At 42.4% G+C, this 16335-nt stretch overlaps 1 protein-coding gene across 3 annotated transcripts in view; it reads left to right on the forward strand.

Moving 5' to 3' along the window:
* LOC119844294 (collagen alpha-1(XXVII) chain B-like) overlaps positions 1–16335 on the forward strand; it is a 307212-nt gene that overhangs the window by 115850 nt on the left and 175027 nt on the right. For all 3 annotated transcript variants that reach the window (XM_043498719.1, XM_038374938.2, XM_038374939.2), the window contains 2 exons: positions 8162–8215; positions 14730–14783. In XM_043498719.1, the coding sequence (XP_043354654.1) occupies positions 8162–8215; positions 14730–14783 (108 nt within the window). The remainder of the gene's footprint in view (positions 1–8161; positions 8216–14729; positions 14784–16335) is intronic.

Below are 16335 nucleotides of genomic sequence, written 5' to 3' on the forward strand. Positions count from 1 at the left end.
TCTTACTTCCATCACTCCATGAGCCTCAGAGCTTTGGAAGATTCCAAGCTTCTGCTGTAGCATTTCCTTGCTACATCTTGTCTTTGGTTGCAAAAAAAAAAAAAATCCTAATCTTTTTCAAAAACGGGTCTTTTCCCCCCAAGATGATAAAATTTCAGTCTTCTGTAAAGATTGTCCCAATCTCCTCATTCCACTAGGAAGGTTTTCCAGTTTCTAAGTAGAAGTGTTTAAAGAAACAGTTTTTTTGGCCTCATTTCAAATATTTAGCTCATTTTTCAGCAAGCCAAAGGTCAGAATGGAATCTGGAGGTCAGGAGCAGAAAAGCTGCTTTACATTGTGAAGCCCCCAAGTATAATGAGTTTTCAATGAGTAGCCGTCCCTTTTGGATGAAGTGCTGTAGCATTTTGCGTGAGTTTTTTAATGGGCGGAATTGCACACAGTTGCACTTTTGTTAATTTGTGCAGGCTGTGAACCAGTACAAATAAAAGAGTTTCTGTGAGATGGGTCCCATCTCTGCCCATGTAGCAGAGATGAACTGGCTGGTGCTGTGGAGTTCACAAGTAGACAGCTTTCACATGAGGTGGCATTCCATCCAGATTACAAGCCCAGCCACATTTGGGAATCCCCTTACCCCACCCCATTTTCAGAACACATTGAGGGATTGTGTTCCACGCCTGGTTTCCATGCTGCTGATCCTCTGGTGACTGCTGATGATTAAAACAGTGTCCCATGATAAAACTTTCCATGGAATTTCTGGTGCCGAGGCTGGAAGACTTCAGATATAAATCGACTTGTTGCTGAGTTTTATTGTTTAAGCAGTGCCGAGAGTGAGCCAAGATTGTGTGTGTGTGAATAACATAGAGGCTGGTAGAATTTCAGTTCCTAACTTGGTGGACTCAGTGTTGTCCCATCTGATGCAAAGAAAAGAGAGAAATGAGATGATGATGATTACATATAGTCATAGTACTTATGAGTATATATCAACTCTTTTAATTGAAGGGGAAAGAAGTAGGGTTTAATCTAGAAGAGCATGAACAAAGGGTAGCAGCTAGCTCTAGCACAGCTCATCTATGGAAAAGATGGCTACGTCTGGGAGATACTGATTAGGGATAGGTAATCCTGATGGTCTGGAAGGAGAGGGTAATGAAAACTGGATTAGGCTGAGTAACACAGGAGTAGTTAGCTGAAAGGAAGATTGGACAGACACTGTTTTTGTGAGGTGCATGCTGATAGAGGTATGGATGTCTCAGAGACTGTTGATTTGATTAGACGAAGCTGCCTTTCAACATGTCATATAACAGGCAGTTAACTGGGATTGGAGCATCAAATGTTGCAGCTGTAATTGTTTCGTGCCAGTAGTCTAATGTGGTCCCTTTGCCAAGGAGCTGCCCTAAATATGCCTTTGGTGAAGTTCCCTCTGTGAGTGGTTAGTTCAGGTGGGAGTAGTTAAAACTGATCTTACTGGAGTGGCTAAGGGTTGGTGAGGATGAGATTGTGCAGCTGAGAAGGGGCTTTGATTTGCTTTGGCTTTTTATACATTCTTTGTGCCTTCAGTGTGAGAGAGAGGGACAAGATTGAAAGCACGATAGACTTGGGAGGCTGCTGGTTTTCCTACCATCCATTATTATTTATTTGTATAGTGGTAGCACTTAGGAGTCCCTGTCATAGACCAGCACACCACTGTGCTAGGTGCTGTACAAATACAGAACAAAAGGACAGTCCTTGCTCCGAAGAGATTATGACCTAGGTGTCTATGTTCCAGAGTTCTGGTCAAGGGATAAGTTTTAGAGGTGAAAGGATACATCATTCCCCATATCCATTTAATCATAGGGCATTCTGCTGAGATTGCGCCTGAGCAGCAAAGACTCAACTGAGACAAGCAGGTTGCATAGGCAGCCCCACGGCTATTAGATGACAATGACTTGTTTATTACTATCCTTATATTCACAGCCATGACCTAAAGGTGAAAGATGTCCTGGTTTATTAGCAAACTCCCTCTGATTTGGAATATTTGCTAGGCAGGAGTTGTTTATACTTGGACCGGCAGATTCTACAGAGTTGGAGCAGTGGGGATCAGTGTAAACGAAGGGGTAGTTGCATCGGCCGTTGGCTACAGGAGATAATAGAATGGCTCCATGAACATCTGAGAGGCACGTTGTATTTAGGATTGATTGGGTTGCAGAGAGGCTGTTCGCTCCATTAGTGGTTTGATTGGGGTCCGTGTCACTGGGACATGTGCTATGCATTAGGGCACTTGTTTCTGAGATGGATGAATTTAAATTAGGTGTGGTGGTTTCTTTTTTCATTTTTGCTGCATGCTGGGGTGGGTTGTTTGTTAAATGTAATTGCCTATGGGCAGACTTGATGAAAGGCAAGAGTTGGTTGATGGTGAGACGGTATGAAAGAGGAGTGAAAGTTGCCTGTGGGATTGGAGAGGAACAATAAGCTAGGTGAGGAATAAATGCACCCACGGGCTGGCAGAACACAGAGACCATCTCCATATAGCATCTTACCACTGATCTGGGCATGTGTATGTGGGCTTGGAGGGTGGAGTTTAAAGTTCCACCAATTACTTCTATTGCCATTATAGACAGGTGCGTACCTTAAATCCTAGGGCCTGCCTGTTCAGATTTTCGCTGCTCAAAGCTCCGGAGGCAGATGCTGTCCTGTACGTTTTGTTACTCTGCTCATGGTTAGCTGTACTATGCTGACTCTTTCTCCTCTGCCAAGAATGTGGGTGTAAACTTAGATTAAAGGGCTAACCGTGTTGGAACATATCAAAATCAGTTATTTTTTTACCATTTTAGGACTCTTGCCAGACTACGCCCTTGTGTCTCCATAGCTGCGCTATACATTTTAAATGAGACTCTCATAACCTTTGGCCTTGATCACTGCCATGCCCTGGTTACTGGGTTGGACTTCCCACTACACCAGCAGCACACTGCCTTCCACTTAGTCAGACTGGGATGCTTTGGAGATTTCGAGTGAGATGGATGTCTCCTGTTTTGATCTTGCTAACCCCATGTTCTGTTCATCTCCCTATGTCTCTGATCCCACTGAAGTTTAATGCTAAAACTCGTATTGAATTCAATAGTATAGGAACAACCCCTTAAACTAGGGATCTGGGTGTTTATCTTATTGCATATCTTATCACTAGGTGTTGAGAATTCTGATCTTGCAGGCCTTTGCTTGGACTGAAGACTGGTCCCCTTTTCAGGCTGGCTTTTGGTTAATACTTCCTACAGTTATGCTGGAAAAATCTGCCTATGAACTGTGTTAGGTACATTATTTGTTAGTCCATGAGTTTCTGACTGGAAGTTTAGTTAGATAGGGCTACAGATTTGTTATAGCATTTTTTAAATCAAAAATCAGAGCAATCATGGTGAATTTAGTAAAAGTCACGGATTTAGTGACTGCCCCATGATTTTTGTTTAAAAATGCCCTGACAGACATGTAGGCACCGACCATCCGTAGCAGCACGCCTCAGCACCACAACCCTAATCTTGGTCTGAGTGGGAAGGGGAGCTGAGCCCAGACACATGAGACAGTAGCCGCTGCTGCAGGGTGAGTCACAGACACCAAAAAAGTTGCGGACAAGCAGGAAAATCATTCTATCTGTAACTCTCTTCCCACCATGACAGAACTGTAGCTATAGATTCTGCATTTCCAGTTGGAAGCTGTGTCAGTGTCAATCAGCATTGGCTGTTCCCAGTTGGAGGTCGCGCTGCTGCCTATAGCTTTCTTATTGAGAATTCTGTCATGTCTTATGATGGATAACAAGTCGCATGAATGTGCACCAAAAGGAGACCAAGCTGTAAAATGGAATTTGAGCTGGGATGTTTGACTCTGAACTTGCATAACAGCTGAACTACCCTCGCTTTATAAATCTGGCTTGGTGCTTTAGACCTTGCTCTGGACTGCTTGCATTAACTGCTAATGTGTGAAGACATTTTAGGATCTTGACTTTATAGAGATGTTGCTGCTCTAAGCTCTGTCATTAAAACTAATCCCTCTATAATTAGGACATTTTTTCTTTGCACAGCTATGTGGCTCTGAATATTTCCTTGATCCCAAAGACCCAGGAAAATGCTTTAATCAGAGACAGCGAGGAAAACTGGTCCAATGATCAGGGCACTAGCCTGGGACTTGAGAAAACCTGTGTTCAATCCCTGCTCTGCCAGACTTCTCATTCTGTGACACATGACGATGTACATAAGAACATCCATACTGGGTCTGACCAATGGTCCATCTAGCCCAGTATTCTGTCTTCCGACAGTTCCCAGTGCCAGATGCTACAGAGGGAACTAACAGAACAGGGCAGTTAAGTGGTCCGTCCCCTGTCATCCAGTCCCAGCATATGGCAGTCAGAGGCTTAAGGACACCCAGAGCATGAGGTTGCAACCCTGACCATCTTGGCTAATAGCCATTTATGGCCCTATCCTCCATGAACGTATCTAATTCTTTTTTGAACCCAGTTATACTTTTGGCTTTCATAACGTCCCCTGTTAACGAGTTATGCAGATTGGCTGTGCATTATGTGAAGAAGTACTTCCTTATGCTTGTTTTAAACCTGCTGCCTAATAATTTCATCAGGTGACCTCTGGTTCTTGTGCTATATGAAGAGGTAACTAACACTTCTCTATTAACCCTCTCCACACCATGCATGATTTTTACAGATTTCTGTCATATCCCCCCTTAGTCGTCTCTTTTCCAAGCTGAACAGTGCCAGTCTTTTTAATCTTTCTCCATATGGAAGCTGTTTCATACCCCTGAGCAACAAAAATGCTTTTCTCTGTACCTTTACCAATTCTAATATAGCTTTTTTGAGATGGGGGCCCAGAACTGCATGCAGTATACCAGGAGTGAGCATACCATGGATTTATATAGCGGCATTATGATATTTTATTTCTTATTATCTATCCCATTCCTAATGGTTCCCAACATTCTGTTAACTTTTTTAACTGCCACTGCATATTGAGGGGATGTTTTCAGAGAACTATACACAGTGACTCCAAGGTCTCTGCCTTGAGTGGTACAGCTAATTAAAACCCCATTAGTTTTTATGTATAGTTGGGATTATGTTTTTCAATGTGCATTACTCTGCATTTATCAACATTGAATTTCACCTGCCATTTTGTTGCCCAGTCACCCAGTTTTGTGAGATCTCTTTGCAGTCTCCTTTGCATTTACCTATCTTGAGTAATTTTGTATCATTTGCAAACTTTGCCACCTCACTGTTTACCCCTTTTTCAAGATCATTTATGAAATTATTGATGAGCACTGGTCCCAGTACAGATCCTTAGGGGACCCTGCTACTTACCTCTCTTCATTCTGATAACTGACCATTTATTCCTATCCATTGTTTCCTGTCTTTTAACCAGTTACTGATCCATGAGGGGACCTTCTCTGTTATCCCATCACTCCTTACTTTGCTGAAGAGCCTTTGGTGAGGGACCTTGTCAAAGGCTTTCTGAAAATCCAAGTACACTATATCCACTGGATTACTCTTGTCCAAGTCTTTGTTGACCCCCTCAAAAAGTTCTAATAGATTGGTGAGGCATGACTTCCCTTTACAAAAGCTGTTTTGACTCTTTCCCAACAGATGCTCATGCTACCAGATGTAATAAAAAACCCCACAATTTTAATAAAACTAGTGGGATAGCTGAGTGGTTTGAGCATTGGTCTGCTAAATCTGTGAGTTCAATCCTTGAGGGGGCCATTTAGGGATCTGGGGCAAAAATTGGGGCTGTGTCTTTCAAAGGCGATTAAAGGCCCTGAATTCCTTTGTTAGTTGGACACTAATTCCATTTGTCTCCTTTGGAAATCACAGCCTGGGAGATTTGGACCCAAACGTGCAGAAGTGATGACAGCAAATATTACTGTCTCAGAGCTGAGAAAGCAGCCAAATAACTTTCTCTTTATCCACCAATCTATGTTCCTCCTTTAAATCAAGAGTAAATGAAAGTACTTCTGCTGGTGGCATAGAGATTGTGCATGTTGGCAGAATACAAATCTTCAGAATTGACTCTTCAAATTGCTACACCTCCCAGGAACGTGTTCTGGGATTTAGCAGCATTACCTCTGCCTGAACAGTTAGCAGATTGCCTCTGCTCTGTACAAAGCCTGGGATAATTTATTTTTAGCTTCTTATTCCAGATAGCTCCTTAAATAGACTTTGGAAAACATGTTGAGTTATTTTAATAAATGATTTAAAAGGAGATATTGCTATATATCGTCTATTGTAGGTATTTTACAGTGCCAATTGCCCTTAGTATCTAGGCTGAAAACATTGCTATAGCTTTTTGAGTGAGGGTCACAGACTATATTTTTAATCATTTATGTATCTATTTTTGAAATGAAAGAAGCATTAAAGTGCCACTGGGGAAAACTGAAGCTCATTTTAAACAGGGACTTTACTATATGCCAATCACAGTATGGATTTGAATTCTAGTCTCATCAGAGCCTCTAAAAAGGCAAAATTTTGAGCACTTTTCAGGGGACGTGCCCTGAAGGTTAAACAAGTAGTTAAACTGTTAAAATTTCATTGTAGCAAGTACCTCTATTTCCCCTTATTTCAGTTCTCAGAAACGTGCCTGCTGCTTATTCTAAAATGCCAAGTAAATCGCTCTAAATATATACAGTCTTCTTGATCCCCCAAATCACTGCTCCTGGGCTTTTGCAATTATTTTGATTCCTGATGAGGATGCAGCTATGCCCACAAAGCACACTTTATACTGCCGTAGTAAAACTACCTCCCATGAATGAAACAAGCTATTCTGATAAAAGCACAGCTTTGCTGGAACAGCTGTGTCTGTGCTAGGGACTTCTGCCAGCACAGCTCTGTCGGTCACAATCACACCCCTGACTGACATGGATTATATCTCTAGTACAGACTTTTGCCAGCATAGCTAAATTTTATGCACCCTGGTACCGCACTGGGGCTAAGCACAAAACCTCCAAGGCTGCCAGGAGTTTAAAGGTCTTATTGTCTGCTAGCATAACTCCACTGAATAGTGTTCCTAGGGAGGAAGTCAGGTCACATAGGAAATGTGAGGTTTCAGAGCAGCAGCCGTGTTAGTCTGTATCCGCAAAAAGAAAAGGGGTGCTTGTGGCACCTTAGATACTGACAAATTTATTTGAGCATAAGCTTTCGTAGCTCACGAAAGCTTATACTCAAATAAATTTGTCAGTATCTAAGGTGCCACAAGTACTCCTTTTCTTTTTATAGGAAATGTGATTGCAAAGAAGCTCTTAGACTTGAGGCCTGGTATTAATTTAAGTCAGTGAAGCTGTGTGGAAGCCCAGCACACTTGAGAGAGATCACCACTTTACTGCCATTGCTAATGCAGTTGCACGTGATTAGTGGGTTGCTCTCTAAAGCGTTGCTGACACTTTGCATATCTGCACTCTGGTGGGAGACTCCTGCAGTTGTGCATTGATGTGAAGGTAGGTTTTTAAACCATCTCGCATCCCCTGTGTCCCTGCATTGCAAACTGCTCATGTTCTCAGTCTGGTTACAGTTGTATTTGCCATACAAGAACAATCTGCTAAAACGGGGTCAGCCCTGTCTAGCCACAGTGCCATTATCTCCTTGTTACTGCTGGCTAATTAAGAGGGCTGCCTAATCACTGTTCTGCTTAAGCCACCTCCCTCCTGCGAGGAGCAAACTGCAGCTGTGTTGATTCCATGGAGAGGAAGAGTGACTGAAATGCTCGCACTAGCTCTATCCCTCCTGCTGTCAGGAATGGCTTTTGTTAATTACAGATGTTTCGAGATGGTGACTTGGTCTACACTTAAAAGTATTGCCTGCATACTTATGTTGGTTCAGAGTGTGCAAAACTCCAACCAACATTGCTTGCTGGCAAAAGCCCCTGTGTAGAGGTAGTGTTATTGCCCCCTTTCCCCCCAAAAAGTCCTTTTTTCAGTGTAGCTTATTTTGTTTGGGGACCTGAATCACCTCTAGGAAGGTTTGCAGGTATAGCAAAACCTTTCTAGTATAAACAAGGCCCGTGTCCTTCCTGGGGATTGGACTGAGCCTGGATCCGAGCTTCCTCAAAGTTCGGGGTGCTTGGAGCTGGGCTTTTGGCTCCATCTGTATTGAATAACGTTGATTTGTATAGATTTATTATGCCTCTTTTTTTTTTTTCTTTTCTTTTTTTAGGGTCCTCCTGGTCCCCATGGAAACCCTGGCCACCCTGGTCTACCTGGCCCTAAAGTAAGTATTTGCCAATGTGAAAAGCTTTTGCCTTCTAGCTCCAGAGGAGACCCCAGTAAGGAGAGAGAGCATATAAGGCTACTCGACTCCCTAGGGAAATAATTGTAAGGGCTCTTTCACCGCCTCGTTTCACGCACAACACAGCAAGATCCTCTCCCTACACCCTGTGAAACCCCCTGCAGCATTGCAAGACATGCCGTCCGCACCCTCAAAATTCACACGAGGCTTCCAATAGTACCACAGATTTCTTCATCCTCCACAAGATCAGACTTCTGTCCTGTAAGGCCCCTGTTGTTGTTCAGCCTTCTTTGGGTGCTTAGTGAACTCCTCTGGGTTCTTCAGCACTCTTAGTCAGCTGTGTGACTGCTACTCCAGTCCAGACTGCCCAGACAGCAGAATTGGCAAAGGCTTTCTTTGTCTCCTCCCTCCCCTGAAATCCCTTCCATCTCTCCTCTTCCCCTCCAAAATTTCACCCAGACTCTTCTTCCTCTGCCTGATGCCCCCTTTAATACCATGCAAAGATTCACTTCAGAGTCCTGGCCAAGATTTTGGGATCAGTCAGCAAAGAGGCAAAGAATCTATCCTAGGTTTGACCCTGGGCACAATGCATGGTAGGACAGAACTCAGCGGGGTTAGTCACTATGCTGTCAATGACTGCAGTTACGTCCAACATAGCTGAAAGTGTCAAATCTTAAGGAGATCCTAGTAACCTGGGACATAATATCCTACCTGGCCCCTAAAGTCCCACAGTACATCACCTCTTCTGTTGTATTTCAGGTTTCCCTAGTTGCTTCCTTTTGGATGTCCTCTGCCTCCTCCCACCCCCGCCAAGTTCTATGCTCCTTCCTCTACTGATTGCCCCCAAAAGTCTTTACTTCTGCCCCTCTCCTTTTTCTTTCCCCCACTCCCATACAGAAGTTCCACTTCAGTTCAGTAAATGCCCAAGTGCTGTACGTCAGAGGTGCTATCAAAAAGTTGGCCAGTCAGAAGCAAGGCCTCGCCTGGCTGGCTAGAATACATTGTTAAAGATGCAGATGAAAAGAACAGGGACTAATTCCAGTGTGTTGGCCAACATTCCCTCTTCCAGAAACTTCCATTCTAATATCCAGCTTGATCCATTATATAAACACGTTCTCTAGAAAATGTAAAAGTCCTAAATTTGGATTCTATTTGAGGCCTGACCTAATCAGAACTAGCTTTAGAGCTACTGATGGTCCAAGTGGGACCAGAATTTAGTGTCCTATAAAGGACCGGAGAAAGGAATGCAGGAGGAGGGAATCAGTGAAAATCTCTCTATTAAGCACTAACAAAGTGAAAGCTTTAGGATTTCACATCATATTGAAGAGAAGGTGCAAATAAGAGTAGATTATCTTCATTAGCACATCTGTAGGAAGAGATGTTACAATTGCTACTGATGTTCTGGGGCAAAGAATCTAGCAACCTGTCATTCTGCCTCTACATAATTAAAAAGTAGGCACCAGAGATGTGCTGGTGAACAGCAGCTGTTCTGTATTTAAAAGTGTAGTTACATGGTCTGAAAAGTGAGGTTATAAAAAGTCTACATCTTGGTGTTCTGTATTTATTCCCTGTCAATGACTTCTGGATCTCACTTGTTGAGTATTACAAGTCAAATCAAGATCTTTTTATCCTAGCTGTCAGCCCTGCAAACTCAACTTGGGATCTGCAATTTGAAAATTCAAGCTCTTTTCTGGAGGAAGTCAATTCCCCTTGCCTTGTACATAGCGAAAAATCATCACTGGTACTAACAATTATTTAGTCCAAGCTTTCTTCTCTTCAGCTGTCTTGATTCTGCCATGTGATTTATATATTTTTAAAAAATATTTTTCTTCTTTTCTTTACGCTATTCTGGACAGGTGGGCTTGAGGCATTAAATGTTCGATGGGAAGACAAATGGACCAATGCAGATCATAGATGCATTCTAGTTACAATGCTTTTCCCTACTAAGGTGCAGTGAAGTTATACAGAATAGTGGAACACAGTTGACAACTTGGAGAAAACAATGCTCCCTTCCCTACCCAATCCATAAGAAAAACTCATGAACCCCAAGGCAAGCTACATTTCACAGTATGCTTTGATGATCAGCACGTTTGGGTTTATTGGACTACGGTGGGGAAGGAGTCCTGGAACCGAGCACTGAGAACGCCCTACATTCAGCTCTGTCAAATTCAAATCTTTGGACCTTGATGAGTCCTCTTGATCACTGTTCTGATAGCTGAAGAGGCCCAGCTGCCCTCCTTGCTTGTAGGTGCACTAGGAAAGAGGTGGTTTCAAAGGAAGCCAGGACCCAATCTGTAGTTCAAAGTTAACATCATGAATTGCATCCAGAAATAAGTTGGGAGTCCAATACTGTCTATGGAGCAGAGGTGATAAATGTTTCATGAGTATGACTCTGGTAGCTACATGGGCCTCCAGCTAGTGCAGAATGTAGAGTTTCTGAGCAGCCTAGTTAATAAAGTTTGTCTAACTTCTTGTCAGTGGCTTGTAAAGGTCCCAGTAAAGGAAAAGACAGAGCCTCTAGGCTGACAACCATCAGCTGTGGTAGGTGGTTCATCACGATGGTTTCCAAGGCAGAGGGAGAGCTCGGTGTCCCGTAGTAATGTGAAAACTATAGCTAAGTCTTGGGCTGAGAATGAATCTACATCTGGCCAGAGAATCAGTTGAGCAGTGACATAGTTATGCTGGAACTGGGGGTGCTTCACTCCCCCTGCCTTGAAGTGGTTTCCATCATATAAAAGGTTTACAGTTTGGTTCAATGGCTCTCGGCATTCCCACTGTACAAATTGTTCCAGCACCCCTGAGCAGTGACTATTTTGCACGTTTTTACAGAACACTATACAGACTGAGTAGCTCTATCTCTTCAGGTGCCACCTCTTGGCAGGCGTGTACGGAGTGCTGTGGTTTTCTCTTTCGTTCCTGCCTTACTTCATTTGGCTGGTATTTAAAGCCCAACTTCTCAGACTCAGGAAGAAGGAGGGCAGAATAGACTTTGCACCCATCTCTCTCACTTTTTGCAATGAATCCACATTGCATTAATCTTGTCAGGTGAGCTTCCACATCTGGGATCTGACTTTTTATCTAGAGGTGCTGAGTGTCTACAACTACAACTGAACTTAGTGGGACCTGCAGGTGCTCAGTATCTCTGAAAATCCATCCCCTGAGAGGCAGGCTAAATAGTGCTGGCCTCAGTTTTTCCTGTTAAGAGGCACTTAGGCAGCTAGCTGAGGTCTTCCCTAGATAGCACTTTGTAATAATAATAGCTTGGAAAAAACAAGCAATCCAACAATGGAGACCAAACTTTCCCAGACAGATACAGCTTGGAAAATATGACTAGAACAAATCACTGTCACTGAGGAAGAGAACCAGGAGCATACTTGTTATCAGCTGAATTAACAGGGCACTGATAAGGCCAGGCGGTCAATTGCACATTAGGGATTTCGTGATTAATTTTATTTGACCAAGGGGTGGGTGTGTCTGTGTGTTTATACCCTGGTATAAAATCACTTGTAAGTTTATACTGCATTTTAGAGCTGTCCTGTTACATTGTCAAACGAATTTTTTTAATGTACCCCATGTTAAGAATTCCACCTTGTTTCTGTCATTATGGGGAATCTTAATAGGCATCTGTACTTAAAAAAATTCTTTTAAATAGTACTAATATATATTTTTTTGAGCCAAATTTCCTGCTGTTGTAAAGGGGCACAGTTTCACTGGAGTTCACCGATTTGTACCTCCAGAGAATTTAAACTTGTTTTTTTTTCTCAAATATTTGTAATACTACAACTGTTTACATGAACCTCTTGCCACTTTGCAACAGCAGGTGACTTCATGTCTAATTAGTGAGGATGATGATAATCTCTCAATTTGACATGGACTTCTGTTGCACTAAAGACCATGCTTGCTAATGACTTGATAAAAAGAAAAGGAGTACTTGTGGCACCTTAGAGACTAACAAATTTATTTGAGCATAAGCTTTTGTGAGCTACAGCTCACTTCATCAGATGCATGCAGTGGAAAATACAGTAGGGAGATTTTATATACACAGAGAACATGACTTGATGTAGATCTGCCCATGTCCTAACAGCATTTGGTGTTGGGGGGAAGGGTTTCTCCATCAGCCAAACCATGTTTTGTAAAGCTGTGTAAAAGCTGTTACTGGAATGGGGATTGTCTCTCTCATCTGGATGCCTTTTGGGCTGAAATGTTAGTGGCTCTTGTGAATAAATCTTCATTTCTATAATGATACAGAGAGGATAAATTTCCTTTGGGAGTGTGGTTTGGCTCTAGAAACCTTGATGTTTAAAACACTGCTAGTAGTCGGATTTCTGGGCTGGAGTATTATAATTTCACAGCTCCTGATTTTTTACAGATAGGAAAAAAACTTTTTTCCCATGAAAACGGAAAACAATATAGCCTGTTAGAGCAGGGAACTGAGCATCAGGACTCCTGGGTTCTATTCCTGGCTCTACCACTGTCTTGCAGTGTGATTTTTGGGGTAAGTCAAGCTCCCTGTGGCTTAGTTTACCCTCCTATATAATGGATCTAATAGTGCCGACCTCACAAGCATAGTGTGAGGCAGTGTTTTGGAAAAGTGCTTTGAGATCCTCCAGCGAAAGGTGCTGTAGAAGTGCAATTACTACTTTAAGTGATCAAGCTAAGAAGATGTGACTGGGAAGGAAACATAAAGTAAAGACATCTGCCTGCAGGACAAAATGCTGCTTTTGCAGAATAAAAAATGCTCCACGTTCCATGAGGACACTTACAGCGACCATATTAATATGCTCCCAGCAATAGCAGGTCCCATAAGCAGCTCAGAGGCCTGCAAAGGAGGATTCCACAGACAGAAAGGAACTGCAGGGATGATAACAGCTGCATGCAAAGTGAGATTATCTGCATGACTTAATTTACTGTTTGGCAAACCCAGAACTCTTCATTCAGAATTTGTACAGATACATCTGCATCAAGTCAGCAGTGCTCTCTACAGTCTACATCCAAGAAGTCTCTGACCAAACCTGTCGGCTTGTGGGGGACAGAGGGAAAGGGAGATTTACGCTGTTTGGAAGTAAGTGTCAATATAAGCCCGTCACAGTGAGGCTGGAGGAATAGCTGCTCGTCTAGCTGGAACCAGACCATGATGCTGTTAATGAGAAACACTGGTTAAAAATACTTCTTTGCAACTTTCATGAAAGGACCTCAAAGCACTTGACAAACATTAATTGACCCTCACAACTGTCGCATGCAAGTAGGTAACTGATACCCATTTTACAGATGTGCATACAGAGGTTGTGACTTACTTAAGATCACAAAAGGGAGGAAACTATAGAGGCATAGCATTGAGACTTCTGAGTGTTAGGTACCAGATTGTAGTAGAGATACTACACAGAGCTAAGGTTTCAGAGTAGCAGCTGTGTTAGTCTGTATTTGCAAAAAGAAAAGGAGGACTTGTGGCACCTTAGAGACTAACAAATGTATTTGAGCATAAACTTTCGTGAGCTACAGCTCACTTCATCGGATGCAAGTGAGCTGTAGCTCATGAAAGCTTATGCTCAAATAAATTTGTTAGTCTCTAAGGTGCCACAAGTTCTCCTTGTCTTTTAGACAGATCTAAGGTTCTGCATGTGCTAAAGCCTACCTGTGACATGCCAGAAGAATCTAGTATGTTCCAACCTTTTGCCTTCACATGCTCCCAACTGATTCTCTGTGTCCTGTGTCCCATTTGGCCAGGCCCCACCTGCTAAGATTTCAGGCTGGGTTTTCCAAAGGAACCTATTGGAAAGAGGTGTCCAAATCCTACTGAAATTCCAGTTGGGACCTGGGCACACAACTCCCTTTGGCTCCTCTGAAAATCCCGATCCTAAATCCCTGATTTGTCTGCAGGAGCGTGAAACCTGCAACTTGAGTCACAGCTGTGAGAAGGGAAAATTAAGAATACCACCACTTAAGATACAATGGGCCTCTCATCTGCCAGCCGAGAAGCCCTACTACTGCTCTTGAGTCTTGCCGCTGCTAGCTTCTAATTAGTATACTGTTCCCTCTGGTTTCATCTGTCCCCTACAGTTAAATCTGGAAACAGCATCTACAGTAAGTTGCTGATCCATACTACTTAGCAGTAACAATGGGCTTGGAGTGTTATTTTGTGATGGTAATTTATAGGGGAAAACTGGAGGTGGGAAGGGTGGGAAATCACAGCTATGCAGTAAATATGGGAAAGCATGGCACTGCTTTCTTCCAGATATTTCTCTGATTATTTTAATGCAACTAAAAATAGTTTAAAACCTTTAGTGCTGTAGCAGCAACAAACAATTTAAAAAATCAACCCCAGCCGATGCACCAGTAAAGTGGAACCATATAAGAAAACTTTCACAGGTGTGGGAGGAGGGGATCGGAGGAGACACAATAAAATAGTTTTAGAATTTAAAGGCTCCGTTCAAACAAGACCAAATGTATAAAATTATATCTCTTCAGATATTGTCATGAGTTTAATTCCTTGTTTCAGGGCCAAAAAGGGGATCCTGGGCTATCACCTGGAAAAGCTCATAATGGAGAGAAGGTAAGCATCATTTTTATTATTTATTAGAGATTGGGGCCCCGTTGTTCTAGTGGCTGTCTATATACCTAGCAAGACACAGTCCAAAGAGTTTACAATCTAAGCAGAAAACGCCTCAGAGGTTCCCACTTTACAGATGGAGGGGACTGAAGAATTAAGAGATTGTGTCGGCACTTCAGCTAGAGGTGTGATTGCACTTGTGTAGGCATACCCATATTAGCTTTAAACTGGCTATCGTGGCTAAAAATAGCAGGGAAGACACAGCAGTGCTGGTTTCAGCACCGGTTGTATAAGTGTACCTGGAAACCTGGGTAAGTACCCATTTTCCCAGCCCATACTGGAGTCTGTGATTTGCTCAAGATCACAGAGGGATTCTGCAGCAGAGCTGGAAACTCAGCTTGGATCTTTTGATCCAGTGGCTTAAGTGCCAAACTCACCTAGCTGTCTGGGGTGAGGGGGAGAGATTCATCTTGATCATCATACTCAAAGTAGGTTGCATATACTCTGACCCTGGTGTATGAGAATGGATTTTTTTCCCCCACTGAAGTCTAATCATCAGTGCAAACCATGCAAGACCAAAATGTACAGTCTAATTTTTGGTTTTAGCCTTTGTTAAGGATTAAGGGGTTCTATTGCTAGACCTTTTCAATAAATTAAGATCTGAGTTTTGCTGTTTCACAAGTGAATTGGTTTTTACTGATGTCTGGTAATAGGGGCTCACATAAATATTGAAATTAACGGAGGAACTATCAGAGTTGCCTAATATATGTATTGATTTGTTCTTTTATTAGTGCCAGCACACTTCCTAGTTCATAACTCATGTCCAATGCAAATAAACTTTTTTTTCCCTCCCTCACATATCATGAGACTTTTCCTATTCATATACGGTTAATGGAAAGCATCGGCCATGAAGGGACTATTAATTTGAAGCCAGGTGCCTTTGGGCCATAAATTAAGACACCCAAAACCAGTAAAGATGATGGAGTTAGAGAAAACTGAAATTATTCTTTCAACTCAACATCATGAGGTGCCCTTGACATTTTTCGATTTGCTTCAGAATGGGTATGACATGGAAAGCATCTACCAGAAAGACATAACAGTTTTCTCACAAAGTATGTCTAGTGTAAGCATGAATAAGGCCCAGAGTATGCTTGGCCCATGTTAACAAGGCCTGATGGTATTTATAGAAATTCAGAGCTTTCAGCAAGAGTTTGGAGTAATGCCTAATTCTTTAGTTACTTATGCCAAACTCGTGTTAAATAAAGACTGAAATAATCAGTGACAGTCGATGCTAAAGTCCTAAGAGTTCGTTGAGTCTAGTCAGAGAAAGCCAAACTACTGTAAGTAAAGAACTGGATGTAGTATGTAAATAACTTGCACCAAAGGGCCTGGTCCATTCTTAAGATAGTTCTGATATTTCTGATTCAACCAATCAGGGTTGAATTCAGTCCTTTCCCAGGAGCACAGGCAACCAACAAATCTCTCCTTCTAAGCAGCCAGGAAAAGGTCAACCAACATTGTGTATACAAGGAAAATAATTTTATTCTCAGAACTA

This window comes from Dermochelys coriacea, chromosome 16, assembly GCF_009764565.3.
Source record: "Dermochelys coriacea isolate rDerCor1 chromosome 16, rDerCor1.pri.v4, whole genome shotgun sequence".
In the NCBI taxonomy this organism is placed as follows: domain Eukaryota; kingdom Metazoa; phylum Chordata; order Testudines; family Dermochelyidae; genus Dermochelys; species Dermochelys coriacea.